The 18760-nt window shown below is 30.4% G+C and overlaps 1 protein-coding gene across 1 annotated transcript in view; it reads left to right on the forward strand.

Annotated features, from left to right (window-relative positions):
- The window catches only part of LOC107451699 (carnitine O-acetyltransferase), a 35234-nt gene extending 19822 nt beyond the window's left edge, over positions 1 to 15412 (forward strand). The window contains exons 9-14 of the mRNA XM_043043247.2: positions 842 to 942; positions 2604 to 2726; positions 5940 to 6062; positions 9146 to 9344; positions 10629 to 10766; positions 15055 to 15412. Coding sequence (XP_042899181.1) covers positions 842 to 942; positions 2604 to 2726; positions 5940 to 6062; positions 9146 to 9344; positions 10629 to 10766; positions 15055 to 15261 — 891 coding nt within the window. The 3' untranslated portion in view covers positions 15262 to 15412. The remainder of the gene's footprint in view (positions 1 to 841; positions 943 to 2603; positions 2727 to 5939; positions 6063 to 9145; positions 9345 to 10628; positions 10767 to 15054) is intronic.
- The last annotated feature ends 3348 nt before the right edge of the window (positions 15413 to 18760 follow it).

Genomic DNA, 18760 nt, shown 5'->3' on the forward strand with positions numbered 1-18760 from the left:
TTAACTTTGCACCCCTACTGAAGATGCGACATCAATATCTCTTCTGATNATATATGTCTTTCTTGTTTTAAAAAAATATTGCTGGAACTTGATACTTTTAGTACTGTTGTGCCAGCTGCAATTATATTCTGAGTTACGAACATCCTATATTTAACCATGTGAAATTGTTTCCTTTTATTAACTCAGCACCCCTACTGAAGATGCGACATCAATATCTCTTCTGATTGATAGTGTTGTAATGTTTGTTTGCATTTAGTTTATTTCTAAGTAGCACTGTTTTCTGAGTTTCATATTTAATATTCTACCTATTTGTTAAAACTCCAATTTGAAAATTTTGAATATGTTTGCTTATGTAATTGAACTGTTGCGCTCACTTCGAACTTTCGGAGTGTCCCCGGATGCCACCTTACGGGGGCGGGACGGGGTTAAGCTTGTTATTAGTAGTCGTAAACCCATAAAATTGGGTCAGCTGTTCAACTACGGCTATAAAAATAAAAAAATAAAACTAGCCATCCTGGACAACTTTTTGAGGGAACTAACCATTAATTTACAATCCAACGGCCTTTAACGACTTACTCTCTTTTTTGGAGATTTTTCTCTTGGCTGTAACAGGTCGAAATTAGGATGCAAGTTCTTTATTCTTTTAAAATTTGTTTCCACTCAGCCACCACGATTCAATCTTTATTAACTGTTTTTGTATAGATTTTCCAATTTTAACTGTGATTTAAGTGTTATTTAGTACTGATTAATAGAATATTTACTTATTTTTCATCCCCTAAGAAGAACAGAAATTCAGCAATTATTTCATGTAAGTCCCATAATTTGCTTTTTTACTTTGCAGATCATCGTAAATCGAGATGGAACCTTTGGATTTAACTTCGAACACAGCATAATTGATGGTCAATTTTTTAGGAGATTGCTTCAGCATGTATTCGATTACACGTATGTAAAACTTTTTATAGAAATTGGTTGAACGCACGCTAACTTGCAAAATTATGCGTCCAATGACTATAAAAGCTAAAATGAGGCAAATTTTAGCAGAACATACTACAAATATTGTCGATAGATACTTTTATATTTTATTTGTATAGCACAATCTTTAAAAAAAGATTACTAGCTCTTTTTTAAAGCATTAAAATTGAATAGACAAAAAAACGTAACTCTGTTTTTTTTTTTCTTTTTAGTTTATGTATATCAAAGTTTAACGAATGAAATTAAATTTACTAAAAAAAATAAACTAGTTCAATCCAATTCAAAAGCCGTAATTTCTTCACTGCCTACTAAATAAATTTCTTTTGCTGTACAAAACTACAGATTTAATAAATTTCTTTTTCTGACAAGTAAAGCTTACTGAAAAAAACACGTACGCAAAACTTAATGAATCAAATTACGGATTAAATAGCATACACGTATATACTAAATTGAATAAATAGCTTCAAAAATGTTTTCATAAACTACGTGTAAAAAATTAATTGATTTATATTTAATACAATATTTTAATGGATTTGTACTTTGATACAATTTAAAGCATTATTACTTTAAATTTATGTTTTGAACTTTATTGCAGTTTTATTTTTAATAATAATTTTGAACATAGATGTTACTTGATTTTAAAAAATTTCGAAGCTGATCTATACGTAACTTTTTGAGTGCCTTTATTTTCTGTACTAAGCTAATAACATATACGATTTCTTAATTAACTTTAAAAAAATACTCTATTACCTATACTCGGGCAATCATAAAAGTCAACTTCAACGCTTTTTTCGCCAAAAATAAATGTGCATGAGGTCAAATATATTTGTAAACAGTTTTGGTTTCATACAGTATACGTAAAATAAAAAACACAAGTAGCAGAGAAAATAAATTATTGATGCTGAAGCATTGAAACTAGCAAAACTGCGGATAATCAGTTTCCACATTAAAGAAGATTCAAAGAATTGGCAGAAGATACTGAAGACCATTTTGTCTTCACCGGAGAGAAAGCCTTCAAAGTGATCTAGTTTAGTCAGGATCGATTAAACGCATGCAAGAATAAACAAAGTTGTCTAGATTTTAAATCGCATCTGTAATAATGGCTTGAGGTGTTTTTCCAAAGAGGTATAAGCTTCCGTTGTTTTTTTATTACCAACTAATAAGCAATACTAATTGATACCAATTGATAAGTTTTTATTGATAAGTTTTTGCCGAAGTCTACAAAAACGAAATTTCACCGAAAGTTATCGTGTCCAATCTTAATTCATATGGACTAATATTATTAGCTATGAATGGAGACAAATGTAATTGTTGTAAGCAATATGCTCTTTCGTATACTGCAAACATTTTCCAACGTATGTGCAAAAAAAATTTGGTTGATATCTGTCAAATAAATCTGTCAAAATCTGTAAAAATCTGTCAAAAGATTAATGCACCCTACACTATATGGATATTAATGCATTGCATTATTTTGCAAAGGGCATATACTATTGTATACTGTATTAATAAACTAGCCACGTTCCATTCCTTTCCTTCTCCATCATAATATATAGATTTAAAATAAACTAGCATTTATGGAATAAATATTTTAAAAGAGAAATATTCTTTGTCACTTTGCATTTGTTTTAAAGGAATAGAAGTGAGAGTAACAAGCATTGCCATTCGACTTCCGCTCCAGATCCAAATATGTTAAAATTCAATGTTTCAAGAGAGACTGTAGAAGATATAGAAGACGCCAAAAGGGATTTAAAAAGGTACATCCCTTTAGATATTTAATAAAAGTAGTGTTTTGAATTCAATTCTAAATCAGATAAGTCTTAAACATTCGTATTCAAGGCACATAAATGAGTTGGCAGTAACTGAAAATGTCCATATTTGAAAGTCCAACTCAAGAAAAAATTCTCGCACATTTAGAAATTTCAACCCATTGATATTGAAAAATAATCGATTTTTGTTCCTAAAGTTTAAATCAAAAGAAACTTTGAAATATTGTTATATGTGGCGATAGAAATTTTGAAAAATCCATTAAACCTTTATGCAACTATTTTTAGTTATTTCAAAGCCTAGAAAACTTTATAAATGATTAAAAGGCTTTGGGCAATATAATGGAAAGACACGTTTCCAATGAACCACCATTTATATATAGGCCAGGCATAATCATTGTGCAATCCATAATGAAACATATCCATTTAATTAAATGTATCAATCATTCAAAATTCCAGAAATGGATCCCACCGATTAATATTTCACTCTTGAAAATTTATTTTGTATCATAATGAAACATATTAAAATTGTTAAAGTTACTGAACTTAAACTCCAAATGTTAGGTTGAGTGAAAAGTCATTGCACATTTTTCCATATTTTTAAATAATGATTAAAAACCAATCAATATTATATGCTCCCTTTTGATCAATGATATTTTACTATCTTTCGGTAATCTTCATAGTTCCTGGTTCGTAGAATAACCGGTCTTTATTTGCGAAAAACTATACAAAGTGCTGATTTATAGCCTCGTCTGTATTCAACCTTATTAATTTCAAAGAGTATTGAAGAGAACAGAACAAGTGGAAATTCTACAGCGCGATGTCAGGTAAGTATGCTGGGTGAAGTAACACATCCCACCCAAGCTCCTATAATTTTTGACAGGTCGCTAAAGATGGATGTGGTCTCACGCTGTCGTGAAAGAGCACTAATTCTTTATGATTGACGACCACCGAACGTCTCTGGGTGATAGCTTTGTTCCACCTACCTACCATACATATCCGAATTTATTGTACCGTTCTGTACAAAAAAGTAACACCACACCCTTCCAATCTCGCCATACTGAGCGCATAACTTTCCTCCAATGAAATTCCGCTTTTGAAATTGTTGACGGTGATTCATCACCTCTTGACCAAAACCGTTTGAGGAAACAATCCGCGTTGCTGAAAACAATCCACTTCTCATCACCAATTATCATTCATTTCAGAAAGGGGTTGTTTTGTTCACGTTTCTTGAACTTATTGCAGACTTCATTCGTACCGTCAAATGAACTTCTTTAAGTTCATGAGAAACCCAAATATCAAGCTTGTTTACGCATCCCAGTTTCTCTAGAATGTCGTGAACACTTTTTTATTGATCTTCTATGTATCTGCAAGGGTTTGTTTGAATCAATGTCTTTATTTTACCATCTTTAATCTGAGTAAGTCTTCCTGATCGTAGAGTATCTTTCAAATCAAAATCACCAGCATAGAGTTTTGGCGTGGATGTACTTGTAGAGCATCGTCGCTGTAAACTTTATGCAGTTTTTCACAAGCTTAAAGAGCGTTTTTCCATTTACAGTTGTAAAACAGTAAAATGTGGCGAAAACGAACAGTTTGGTTTTCCACTTTCAACGCGCTGTAAAATACACCGAAGAGCCATTACATTATGACCCCCCTCCATCTATAACAATGGGGTCTCCCAGGTTTTCATGGTTTCTCGCCCAGGAACAATGTTTTCATGGGGCGCATTAGGACCCATAATCCTCATAGAACAATCCCTGACGTCTGTAAGTTACTTAAACATAGTTGCAGACCAGTTTCACCCATTCATGGCCACAGTTTTTCCTGTGGGGGATGGTGTTTACCAACAGGATAATGCACCATGTCAAAAGGGTCGAATCGTCATGGATTGTTTCGAGGAACATTCCAGTGACTTTCAAGTCATGTCTTGACCCCCAAATTCACCTGACCTTAATCCAATAGAGCATTAATGGTCCTATTTGGAAAACCAAATTCGTGCTGCCACGCTACCCCCTCACAATGTGAGGGAATTGCAGGACCAGTTGGTGATCGCTTGGTACCAGATACCTCTGACTACCTATCTGCACCTTGTGGAATCAATGCCACGGCGGGTGCTAGCAGTTTTGAGGGCTGAAGGTGGTCCTACATGTTATTATCAGGGTGGTCATAATGTAATGGCTCTTCGGTGTACATAAAACTCAACAAAATCGCTCAATTTTGTTCTTACAATGAAGTTTAAACTGTGAGTTATCAATGGCATAACAACTACTATTGCAAATACGTTAAGTATTTCAGAAACAGCACTTTTATCATTTGTTGAAAAAAAAGGTGCAAAGCCTTTTTACTCAAAAATAAGTTTACTTTTTCAAAAACGGAAACATTAATTTTTTCATAATAATCAACACTGCCTATTTCATGAAGAGTCCTTTACTGTAAGGATAGGGCAGAAATCCTCAAAATCTAGTTTTAAAAAATCTACCCAGTGATTTCTACCTTTCTCTTAATCATTAATAATAATCTCTTAATAACATTCTCTTAATAATAATCTAAAACGTTTCATGACCTCATTCTGCGGATTTTTGTGGATGAGAAAAATGTGTAAACGCGGAAGGAATCGAAATTGATATGTAGGTGTAATGAGTTAGTTTATAGGTGCAATGCGTCAGTTTATAGGTGTAATAAGTTATTATGAGTGCAATTATTATTTTCTATAATTTATTTACTAAACCGAAAATAATTTCAAGAAGATAGAACTAATGCTTTAAAACTTATAATGGTTTTACGATAAAAAAAATACATTGCTTGATTATTTATTCGTCTGAAATTATTGTGTAAACAATGGGGGTGTTGTTTCTTATAATTTTTTTACAAATTCAAATGTGTTAATAGTTTAATTTTTTTAGTAAATTTTTTTCAAATTATTAATTCCATCCTTGAATTATTCATCTTATTAACTCGAACTTGTTTCGATTCAATTCAACGTAAAACTATGCACCTCATATATCATTATATCAATATTTTAGTTTGCCTATTATTTTTCCTTTCCATCAAGACATGACGCTTGTAGCTTTTATCGCTTACTGAGAAGAGGGCACTTAGCAGTTTTTCAAAGTGTATAACTTTTCTTTTTAGAAGTCAAGCTGAAAAACGATTTCTATTGTATTATAAGTGAAATTAATATTATTATTATGCTTATTTATGTAGATTTGTAGATGATCTTGACATGAGATGTATGCACTTCGATAATTATGGGACAGATTTCATGAAATCACACAAATTGAGTTCGGATAGTTTCATACAAATGGCTCTTCAACTAGCATTTTACAAGTAGTATGCTTTCTCATTATTTAAGTAATATCAGTTTATTTTTACCTACATGTATTTTATGATTGCTATTCCATTTCTTAGCAAAAATTTTTAAAGGCAATTCATGTGTAATTTAATCATAAGTAATATATCTCAAAATCAAATTATTGATAAAAAAATGGAATTGCTTTTAATTTTTTTTTTGTTTTTTTTTTGCTTTTTACCCAATTTTTACTTAGTTCACCATATGATAATTTCACTTATGAAGGAATAACACAGTAGAAACCGAAAAGAAAGAAGGATTTTATAATGAATTTCGCAATGATTGCGATAAACTTAACACATTTTTTTTTATCTTATTGTACATATTAGAAATACCAGAATTAAAAGAATTACCTTGTATATAATAACATTTTTATAAATTGTTTTTTAAACTATCGTAACTTTCTGAACTCACAAGTTGAGAAAATTCATTCAACTTCGATTCCGTTTTTGATTTTTTTTAAACTGCATGAGTGTAGTTCTTGTTGTACGTAGAATTTTTTTTCCACAAAATGGTGTTGCTTAATGATGTTAGAAATAACTTTAGGTGGTGTGAAAATTGACTTAAGATAATGACCTAAAATAAGATACATTTTCTGAGTTTTGAAAAATAAGTTACATAAGTTTTAAAAAATTCAAGTTTGAATTTTTCAAAACCAATACATTCAATTAAAAAATCCCTACGGTCAACAGAATTTATATTTATTGTGAATGTTGCGTCTTGAATTGAACTTGTTACGAATTTGAAATAAATTGGTAAAAAATTATACTAAATAGAGATACAGCAAGTTAGTGAAACATAGTTTCGATTAAATTACTATAAATGTCTTGTGACCAATAATCCATATAAATATATAAACTTTTGCCACTAACTAATATGCACCATTGTCAGGTCCAGAAGATGCTTCTTCTCTTTCATTTTCAGCAGTCTGAAATGCTAGTCTGGCCTTTCTACCCTTTTGTGACTCCACATATGATTTTAGAGTAGCTACCTAGAGTAGCAGTAGCAGTCACCTTCATTTTGAACATAATTGTTAGCTTCATGGCCTACATTCATTTCTAACAGTTCCAAAACTGTTAATAACACTTTGCAACCCTCATTTAAAATTATAACACTTAAAAAAGTTTCAGTTTCAGCTATTTATATTGAAAACAAAATTAATTATTTTTCCTACGTAAATCAAGCAGATTGTTTCAATAAATTAGTTTAAAAAGATAGTATTTTACGTTTCCACGGTTAATTCCATGGTTCAGTTTATGAAACACAACTCAACCACTACCAGCCTCCAATGCTAATTACCAAACGAAATGCCTAGCTCTAATGTACAGTTCAATTTCTTTTTTACGGTTTTGAATCCATGCTAGTTGTAAATTGTTAAAAAATAAGGTACTATTTAAAAAAAAGGTATAGTTTTGTACTTATGGTTTTTTAACCATACTAGTTGCAAACTATTTTTAAACTGTAAAATTTAAAAAAAAATTCTTGACGGTACATTTTACGGTTAATTTGATGAAAAGACAGCTGCTAGATATTTTACCGTAATTTTAGAAAGAAATTTTTTAAAGCGTTTTGAAGTCTTTTATCACCCCTCTGAATTTGTCAATCATATGAATGCCGTGTAGAATGTTCTATAATGTTATCTTTTGATGTTGCTATTCTTTAGATTTTTTAGTTCTAAAAACTAATAGAAAAACAAGTCATTGTTTGATAATTTGTTACATTATCATTATGTTATGAACATTAAGTCATAATCCAGACATATAATGATCAGCGAAATAACTTAAGAGAGTTTTTTCATAGTATTAGTTGTAAACTAAAGCCCTTAAGAAAAACAAAGCGTGCACAATGTGGAAAAAAACGAACCACTTTGAATATCTATTGATGTAATTATCATATTTTCCCACACAAGGATTTAATCTTAATGGTTCGTTAGGGGGATCTCAAATATTCTAAATGGTTAGTGCAGACGATATTTTAAGTTACGAAATCAGACACAAAAGCGTATTTTCTCTAAATAGACATACCTTTTTTTTTCAATTTATCTAGACTTTTGGCCCCCAAAATAAAGGGGCTAGCCATAATCTTTGAAATATTGTCCAGATAGCTTGATCAGGAGAGTGGTCAAAAGTTTGAACCGCTTAATGTTACTTTTTCGTACTACGATTTATTTTAAAAACTTGAAAATTTTTGCACACGATTATAAAAAGATATTTCCATGGAAAAATTTGTTTTTAATTATTATTTTTTCATTATGTAATTTATTAATAGTCGACTTAATTTTGAATTGTAAGGTGTGCAAATTTTTACACAATTCCAAAGATTGTAATTTTATATGTAAAATACAAAATTTAAATGAAATCGATCAATTAGTTTCTGAGAAATTGCCAGAATTTAGGGATCAGAACTCCAGATCAGTAGAAAAAAAGGTATGTTTATTCAGAGAAAGCTCACTTTTGACTTTGATTTCGTAACTTCAAACAGCATGCCCGCTAACTAATTTGAGATCACCCCCCTCAAACCATCAAGATTTAATCCTAACCCGCGAAAACCCTGTCATTACATCAAAAGTTATTCATTGTGGTTAATTTTTTTCGTGCACACTGCTCACTGATGATGCAGAGCAAGGAGTCGCAAAATAATAAGTGTGCCAAAAACATCGATAAAGTGAGCCAAAGGGAGAGTTTGGCGAAGTTCCCTCCTGCTATAGGGGTTGTATCCATTTAGGAATCAGTTGAAGCGTTGCCTTGTAGTACGAAGGTTGAATCGATTAGATATGACGCCCTGGTGAGTTATCTTAGTTTCTTCCCCCCCTTTTTTTTGTGTTACTTAATGTTATGGAATCAGGAGAATTTTAATCATTAAATTTTAAATTAACTTTAATCTGTGTAATAGAATTTTAACTCTAATTAACATGATACATACTAAAGTAGTATCAATAGTTGTATCACTAACAGTGCTTAAAGTCATATCAGATTTTTCTCTTTCTCCTTTTTTCGTTTCAAATGCCTTAAAACTATTCTGTATTTTTCAGCTTAATAAATATGTAGTTTCATTTATAAAGGATCCATGGGGAGATTGGTGCAACGTATGAAAGTGCATCGACTCGAAAGTTTTTGTTCGGAAGAACAGATGTCATACGCTCAACGTCAGTCGAGAGTGTTGATTTCTGCAGAAAAATGCTTGACAAGTCAACATCTCTTACTTCTAAAATTGCTTTTTTAAGAAATGCTATTCAAACTCACAAGGAATATGCCCTTCAAGTAATATTGTTTTATGTATATGTTAGAATATTTTTTTTATCTATAAAGTTTCCCTAAAAATATAAATAAAATCAGCTGTTTGTGTATAAACAATATGGCGTATTTGCGTTAAAGTTACTAGATTTAGTTTTTTTTCTTATCACACAGAATAAATTTTTGTATCAGATTTAATATGACATCTGCAATTAAACGCCACACACGGGTGTCAAACCTGATTGGAAGCTGAATCGTGGCGTAAACAATTCAGGAGCCAATCAAGTTCGTCACTCACGCGTGACCTTGCTTGAAATTTACAATTTTTTTCTTGAAATTTACAATTTTTTTCTTTTAAACTAAGACTAAGATATCAGATTTGTTGAAAAATATTTTATTAAAAAAAAATAGTGGAGTTAAAAAAAAATAGTGGAGTCCGAAGTAGTGAAACTTCGTAATGTGGAAATGAAAATAGGAAGGGGTAGAAATTGATTTTTAGTGAAATCATATTGTTTCTTTAAGACAAACTTTATTAACATTGCTTACAATTCACAATTGATCGCATCTTTTAATTATCATTTTCGAGTGGAGAAATATCCAAATCTATAACATTTACAATGGGATTATGATAACTAAAGTAAGATACGAAATATTTGAGTTCTATTTCTTCAATATTTCTTACAAAAACTGCATCAATGGTAGTTCCCCCTTTGGTTGTTGGATCATTTCTACCATTTATCATTTCCAATCCAAATTTGTCTTTAAGGAAAGTTAATAATGTTTCAGCTTCAGGTAACGAGAAATTCACATTAAAATCTCCTGCTAAGATCTCAGGCCACCGCCAAAAAAGTTGCCAGCGCAAATGAATATTTTAAGATAACCTATTGACTAATTCAAAACAGGAATGCGTAATTTTACTAGGTTGCAAGGCAACCAAGCTCTGACTGTAAAACAGGTATACTACGCGCATGCGTTTCGAGTGCCACGCATTCAGCGTTAAACGTTTAGCGCAACCTTGTTGGAAGTTGCGTTAGACGTTTTACTTCAAAAATTCATGCATTTCATAACTTAATCATTCATTATTGTTAAGAATTATTTCTTACTTTTTAAAATTATCCCAAGTCGTCTGGTAGTTTATATGATAATTGCATGATTATGTATACCATGTAATAACTGCAACCCTTTTATAATAACATAAATTATTAAAATAATAAGTTTCTTTTTATTCAATGAAGAAATTATAATACATCATTAAGATGAGATATAAAAGTTTCAATATTGTTGAAAAATGTGTTTTATTCTTTATTTTAGGCAGTGAATGGAATGGCTTTTGATAGGCTTCTCTTGGGATTGAGACTAATAGCAAAAGAATCAGGAATGGATGAACCAGTTTTGTTCCAAGACGTTGCATTTATAAGAAGTACTTATTATAGATTATCAACTAGTAATGTAAGTAAATAAATTTAACTCGGCGTATATCTAATTATTTCGAACTTAAAAACAGCCGTGAAGTTTTTGAATTAATAAAAATATGAGGATTTGTTTTTTAGTTTTATTGTTAGTTTGAAGTGCTTTAAGCAATTTTTATTTGAATTTTTTTTAAATTTTAATTTAGATTTATTTCGCAATTTTATAAAAATCAGATATTTAAAATTTGATTTCTCAGGAATTATTTAAACGTTTTTGTTCGAATTTTGTGTTTCTACATTTAAAATTATAATCTTTAAAATTAGGTCCAAATTTGAATACAATACAATTTTTTTTCGATCATCATTGAATAAAATTTTTAAAAAATAAGTAATCCTTAAAAATTGTTTTTGGCATGGAATTGTTCTTGGAGAAACTAATTTCATAATTGGAATATCACATTTGAAAGCTTATGATCACTGATATGAAATTAAATTTTTGTAACTTTTCTGAGCAGGGCATGATTTCGTTTTCAAAATTAATTTTCTGGAGGTTAAAAATGCTATAACAAAATCAAGGTCCCTACAAGCATATTTTAAAGAGATATCGCAATACATTTTGTGAGTTAAAAAATTAAACATAAGCCTTGCTGTGTGACTTATTGCAATAAAACGATCACGGAATGGTAAATATTAAATACTCATACAGTATGAAAGTTCAAATACTCACATGGGCGATACATGCGATACATCGGCAGTAATAATATCGCATTTAAGATATCGAGATTTTAAAAGGGATGCGGAAATTTCTGGGACAGAAATAAGTGAACTGAAACATCACGTCAACTCCTAAAGAAATCTCTAAGAGAATACTGCAAAAAAATGTCTTAAGAGCTTGTCAATATTTCACGGCCTCATAATATACTACAAAACATTTACTTGTTTATTTATGAAATTGTTCTACAAATCTTTCGACTTTGACTCTCATATACTTTCGATTTCTTCCGATATATATTATAATGTTCCATTTAATTCACTCAATAATATCCATACGCCCTTTTATAGCCTTGAATGACAAAATATCTTTTTTAAGTGGTTAGATTTCAATTGAATATCCATTTTTTTATAAAGATACATATCAGAGTTGACCGTTGATTACAGTAATCGATTACAACTGTAATTGATTACAGATAATTACAGCTATGTAATCAATTACTTGTAATCACGATTACAAGTAATCAATTACTTGTAATCGTGATTACAACTTTCAAAAAATTTTGATTACAGCTGTAATCATGATTACAATTTTGATTACAGTAATCAATTACTTGTAATCATGATTACAAGTAATTGCGATTACAAGTAATCACAACAAAAACGATTACAAGTAATTATGATTACAAGTAATCAAAATATATGATTACATGTAATCATGATTACATGTAATTTGATTACATGTAATTGTGATTACTTGTAATCAAACTATACGATTACAAGTTATTACGATTGTATACTATAGTCAAATTTTTTATGTAAGTATTCATGTGTTTACATATTTTTATGTACATAGAATGTACGCACGCATGAACGTACAATTTGCGATTCCTATACATACAATGTATGCACAAACGTTGTTTGTACGTACAATATTCATAATTATATTGTAATATACTTAATGCAATGCGCATATGCTTAGTACATATAATTATGCATTTATGATACATGTACGCATGTATGTTAGTTTGTACAAAAAGGCAATGTTTTGTATCTTTGTATACATAGACAATGTATGTATGAACGTATATGAAAATAATGTTTATGCGTTTGCATGCTTTTATGTACTTAAGTGCATATATTGTATAAATTTACGATAATAGCACGTATATACAATGTACGTTTGTATATAAAATTGTACGTATTTGCGTACAATATGTAAAAATGTTATTTAAAGGTACAATATATGCACATAGTTGCGTAAATAAAATGCGTACATGTATACATGCATATTTATATGTACATCGATATATGTGCACGCAAAGTATGTACTTATGTACAACTTACGTATGTACTTGTATAACTACATACTTTGTTAATACTTATGCGCATGTAATGCATGGATGTACAAAAAAATAGTTATATGCACAATGTATGCATGTGCATACAACGTATACATGTACATAATTACAAGTAATGTACAAATACGTGCGTACATTTAAATATATGTAATTACAATATACACATACATTGTGCATACATTAAAAAAATTTATATGAGTAAAGTTATTAAAATTTGTTTTAAAATTATTCTAAGGTATATGAAACTCGACCTCATATTTTTTAGAAAGCAAACGATAATTTTATTTGGAATTTCTAAATATTAATTCCACACATAAAATTTACCGTTTTTCTTACCATTTAAAAAATTTCTATGAATCATGCATTATGTTATAAAAAAAATAAATCTGTATTGTCAAACATTTCATGAAAATACCTGAAAATAATTTTTTATTCAGAGAATTTCAAAATGATATAGAACAATTAAAGCTGAAAACTAAATTTAAATATCGTTTGATTTTGTCATTTAACTTGCTTGAGTCATTAAAAGTTAACTTACATGCATTTTATTTATTGCATTGTACACATATTTAGACATAAATGTAATGTACATATGTATACGTGTAATGTATGTACGCATGTACAATGTATGTACATACATTCATGTATTGTACGTGCATATATAGTACATATGGATATGCATACATGGAACATACGTGTATTGTACATGTGTGGATACATTCATTGTACATATATACATTGCACCATATGCATAGATAGGGATAGCATGCATGTACACATGTAAAATTTGTACGAAAGAATTATGCCCAATATATTTATGCACATACGTACTGTATATGTACACACATATGTACATTATATGAACATTATATGTTCATTTCATCATATGTACATTATATGAATATACATCTGTACGCTATATGTATATACATCTGTACAATATATGCATCTCAAATGTGTGTATGTACGTACGTTATGCATGTCGAATGCATGTATGAATATATGTGAAATATAAATACGCCCAATGTACGTACAATAGTTCACAAATGTATTATGCATATTTGGATACTTACATTGAGCATGAACATATTATGTACATGTACATAAATACACTGGACATGCATATCATGTACATGTATACATACATATATTGTACATCCTACAGATATACCTATATTGTACATGCATACATATATTGTACTGTTCATAAATAAATTGCACATACATGCATGGGACATACATTGTACAGACAATGTATGTATGTTCGTACAAACACAAGTACTTGTATATACATGCGTACATGAACATAGATATACATTTTACATACACAAATATTTGCATAAAATGCATATATTCATTGTGTATAAATGTACATGCCTACATTGTTTGCACATACATACGTAATTATTATCTATATACATACGTACATATATTTTATACCTACAATATAAGTGTATGTACATGTGTGTGATACTAAAATGTCTGAACATATGCACTAGATAAAATCATATGTACATACATTTCAGTTACATTCATTTGTACGTATACAAATACGTACAAAATGCAGTACATGTTAATACGTGCAAAATGTATCATTATAAAATACATTCTACTATCTACTGTAAAATATAATCATTTATAAGAATACAATAGTCTTGTAATCGTGTAATTAGATTACATGTAATCATAATTACATGTAATCAAATTACATGTAATCAAATTACATGTAATCATATATTTTGATTACTTGTAATCATAATTACTTGTAATCGTTTTTGTTGTGATTACTTGTAATCGCAATTACTTGGAATCATGATTACAAGTAATTGATTACTGTAATCAAAATTGTAATCATGATTACAGCTGTAATCAAAATTTTTTGAAAATTGTAATCATGATTACAAGTAATTGATTACTGTAATCGACTATGTAATCATGATTACAGCTGTAATCAAACTTTGTAATCACGATTACAAGTAATTGATTACTGTAATCAATATTGTAATCATGATTACAGCTGTAATCAAAATTTTTGAAAATTGTAATCATGATTACAAGTAATTGATTACTGTAATCAAAAAATGTAATCGATTACATTTTTGGCCAACTCTGATACATATTAGATAGAGATCTATTAACGATACTTTCTTACCTTTCTGAAACATTTTTTGCATTGATATAATTATACGCAAATGAATTATATTTTCCGTCATAATTGCTCGAATGAAATTCTCTTGAATTTAATTCTTTTTCTAGATTGCAATCAGAGCAAGAAATTGTGGAGGCTTTCCAGTTTTAGTTCCAGACGGTTATGCATGTGCTTACAATCCAAAGCCCTCCTTCCTTACATGCGTCATTAGTGCAAGTAATACCTGTCCAAAAACTAGTTCAGATGATTTCGAAACAGCTATGACTGAAGCACTTACTGAAATGCACAGCGTCATTACAAAATCTTCAGTTTGAAAAAAAAAAACTTAGATTAGAAAGGACTCTTTTTTACTTAATATATTTCCTTCCTTATAAACAATTTTTTCTCATTTTGCATTAAACATTACTTGGTTAAAAGGAGGCTCAATATTTGCACAACCAATAAAATGGAAACTAAATTTAAAAATCATTTTTGTTCATTGCGTTACTACTAAGTTGTTACTAAACTGCATAAATTGCTGCTATTACTACAATTGCAACAATTTGTGCAATTTGTAATTGTTACTAAACTGCATAAATTGCGCATAATGTGTGAAAAAGAGGTTTTCAAATTATATTGCAATTATATTATTAATTTTAGAAATGCCATTATTGTTGAAACTGTAATAAACGAAGAATTATTAAGTTAGTTTAAATTATTTAAATTTTACACTGCGTGGAGAAAAAAAATTCTGACAAAATTACCGTGCTTTTATGGTAAGAGTTAGAATATCACCACCCAGCACAAGCGCCAAGCAAATCTGACTCTCAGATACAAGGCCCCGAGTCACTCTCGACTGAGGGCACCTCAATCACGCCGACAGTAAGAGGTGACATGTGAGCAGTTGAGGCACAAATTTGAGACTCACAGGGCGGCAGCGTCACACAGACTACAGGTTCGGTCAACAGCAGGCAACCACCACCCCGCCACCCACTGAATGGTCCTTAAATCGGACGCCCTTCGAATTTTCTTCAATAGCAAAATATAATGCAGTTTAATGAGAATTTGAAATTACAAAATTTAAATTTAATTTTCAAAATACAACATTTAAATGGAGGCGTCAATGGACTGCTCAAATGAAGTGGAATTTTTTTTTAAATCTGGCCAGAAATATCTTAGATGGTTGCGACTCTAAGACACGTTCTTTTATTCTTCTTAGTCTATCCGGCTTCTAAGTTATTTCTGTAATCTCTGCTTACAGAGAAGGACTTTTCTAGGACACTGCGATTAGTTAATATCCTCGTTCTTCATTTTTCTTTGGACGCCTCGCAATTTGCGCAGAGCTTATTTTCCAAATGACGCCCGCTCGTCCCACAGTTTTGCAGATTTCATTATTATTGCATTCTCTCGCCTTACGGCCATATTTGCAACATTTGTAGCACTTCAATAGCCTCAAGTGCTCTTTGGTCGTGACTCGAGTCCATGCGACATTGAATTTTGGTTGTCTCGGGACCTTATTAGACTCTCTGAGTCGGCTGTCAGAACCAAATAGTCTTCTCTTTTCGTTTTGATTGGGTTCTTCACCTACTTGTATGGTGAAGTCATATACAGTAAAGAGCCATAATTCTGCCAATTAAACTAAAACCTACGTTATTCAAATTAATCATTGGTAAATATTCCGCTCTTTGTGGTAACAGCTTACCTGAAGTTCTGGTTTTCAAAATTATAGTTATTATCACTGACTTAATAAAATATTCAAATTTAAAAATCTATTGGTAAATCTATTGGGTAATTTCAACTATCTGATGTTTATGCCTTTCACCAAATTGGATAGTAATGCATTATTTACTTTCAAACAGTTTACTTAAAATGGGGGTTTATTCAAATGGTTGATAAGAGTTAGGAATATAAATAATTAACTGCCGCCCCCCTGAAATATTTTTAAAGTATGACAAAGGGAAAAATTGATCTGGCTGATACTTTCAAGAGTTTCAAAAATACTAAACTCTAATAGCTGACTATATGTTTTATGCATTTTTATGGGGGTAGTGAGATTTCTTTATTTGTTCACTTATAAACAACTTTCTGAGAATATTGTATTTTAAAGAAATAAATGTTTACCTTGAATTATATGAAACTTTTTACACTTAGTGGAATGAGAAAAATGTCTTAAATTAATAGATAAGTGGGTTTCTTTGTAAAGAAAAATAATGGCTTAAATTCAATTTTTAATATGAATAACAGACAGCACAAATTTGTGAAATACATTCAGAGTTATCGCTGGTTTCGATCCCACTACATCTACACTTCAGAGGGTTTAGCCGAACAACGATAATGCACGCAAGCAAAGCCCCTAGAATTCATTGTTCGCTCGTTCGGCTTTACCCTGTTCCGCCCCTATTTCGGGGCATGCAGGGAATACTGTTGAAGGATCGGTTTAGGCCAGATCTTCCATTCTGTTTTCAAAAAATCTTTTAAAAATCTCTTCAATTCCTTTGTTTATTTTCTTTTGGTTCCAGTTTCTTTTAATGGAATCAAAGTTGAAATTTCTCGGGAAAAATCTGATTCTTAAATCATCATAAACAGGACAGACACTAAGTATGTGTTCGATATCTTCATAAGTTTTACAAACTCTGCAGTTCGGGTCTTTCCCGAGCAATTTTGACTAATAACTACCTTGAGCTGAATGGTTAGTTAGAAATTGATTGATATAGAAGTTGGAGTAGATTTTTCGATTGCTGACTTTTGGGATAAATTGGTAAGTGTGTCTACCTTTTGTAACATCACTATCCCATCTTTGCTGCCATGCTAAAAGGTTATTCTTAATAAGTTCTGTTCTTGTTGTCTCTTTTGATGTATGTCAACTAGATCTATTGTTGATTTTTGACAAGCTAATTTGGCCTGCCTATCTACTTCCTCATTGCCCTCATATCCTTTGAGGGCTTTAATCCAGTGGAATTTAATAATATATAGTAGTGGAATTTAGCATTATAAGTAAAACAACCATACATTTTTGAGAGCTTCATTGTCCTTCCACCAAACACTCTGGCGCGTAGAGGTTGCGGGTTCAATATATCTGCGATGTCTTTCTCATTTTTTGTGCAATCTGTTCTTCAATTTAAAAAAAAAGCGACAATTCCTCCTTTACTTTAAGCACGTAAGCTTAAATATATCTAAACACAATTTCTTTATTGTCACATATCCAGTCTTACGGTGGAATTCGAGCCAGGTTCCTCCATTTCAAACAGTGAATGGTTTAAAGGGGGAGACTTCTCTCCCAAGGATCTCCTGTAAATGAGTAATTTTAAAAAAATTATATTTCAAGTATTTATTTATTGTTATACATACATATGGAGGCTTATGTGTTCATTACAAAGAATGATTTATTATAAGCCCTGCTAAATTGAAGAACAGATGCAAACATGCATTTTTATAGATGTATAAGATGTAAAGTTAGCTTAAATCTTGCATAAAAGGGAAAGGTAGCTGAACAACAATAAAGTTCGCAAGCGATTACTAAATAAAATATAGATAATTAAACTGAACATTTTTGCGTTATCTCAAATTATATTAGTTCTGTAAAATTTAAACCTCATTTGGTAAATTTACCAAATTTTACTTAATTTGCAACCATACAACTGGATAATAAAAAAAAAGAGCTGCGATAAGAAAATACAATAATTTTTGGTGCTCTCGTAGAGCCACAAGCTATTTCTTTTTCTCTATGTGTAATAATGCTTTCCGTTGCTTGTTATATTTTAATAAATCTTATTACAAATTGATGTCGTGAAAAGTTTTTTTCTTTCGTTTTCATATATATATATATATATATAT

Source organism: Parasteatoda tepidariorum, chromosome 7, assembly GCF_043381705.1.
Source record: "Parasteatoda tepidariorum isolate YZ-2023 chromosome 7, CAS_Ptep_4.0, whole genome shotgun sequence".
Taxonomy (NCBI): Eukaryota; Metazoa; Arthropoda; class Arachnida; order Araneae; family Theridiidae; genus Parasteatoda; species Parasteatoda tepidariorum.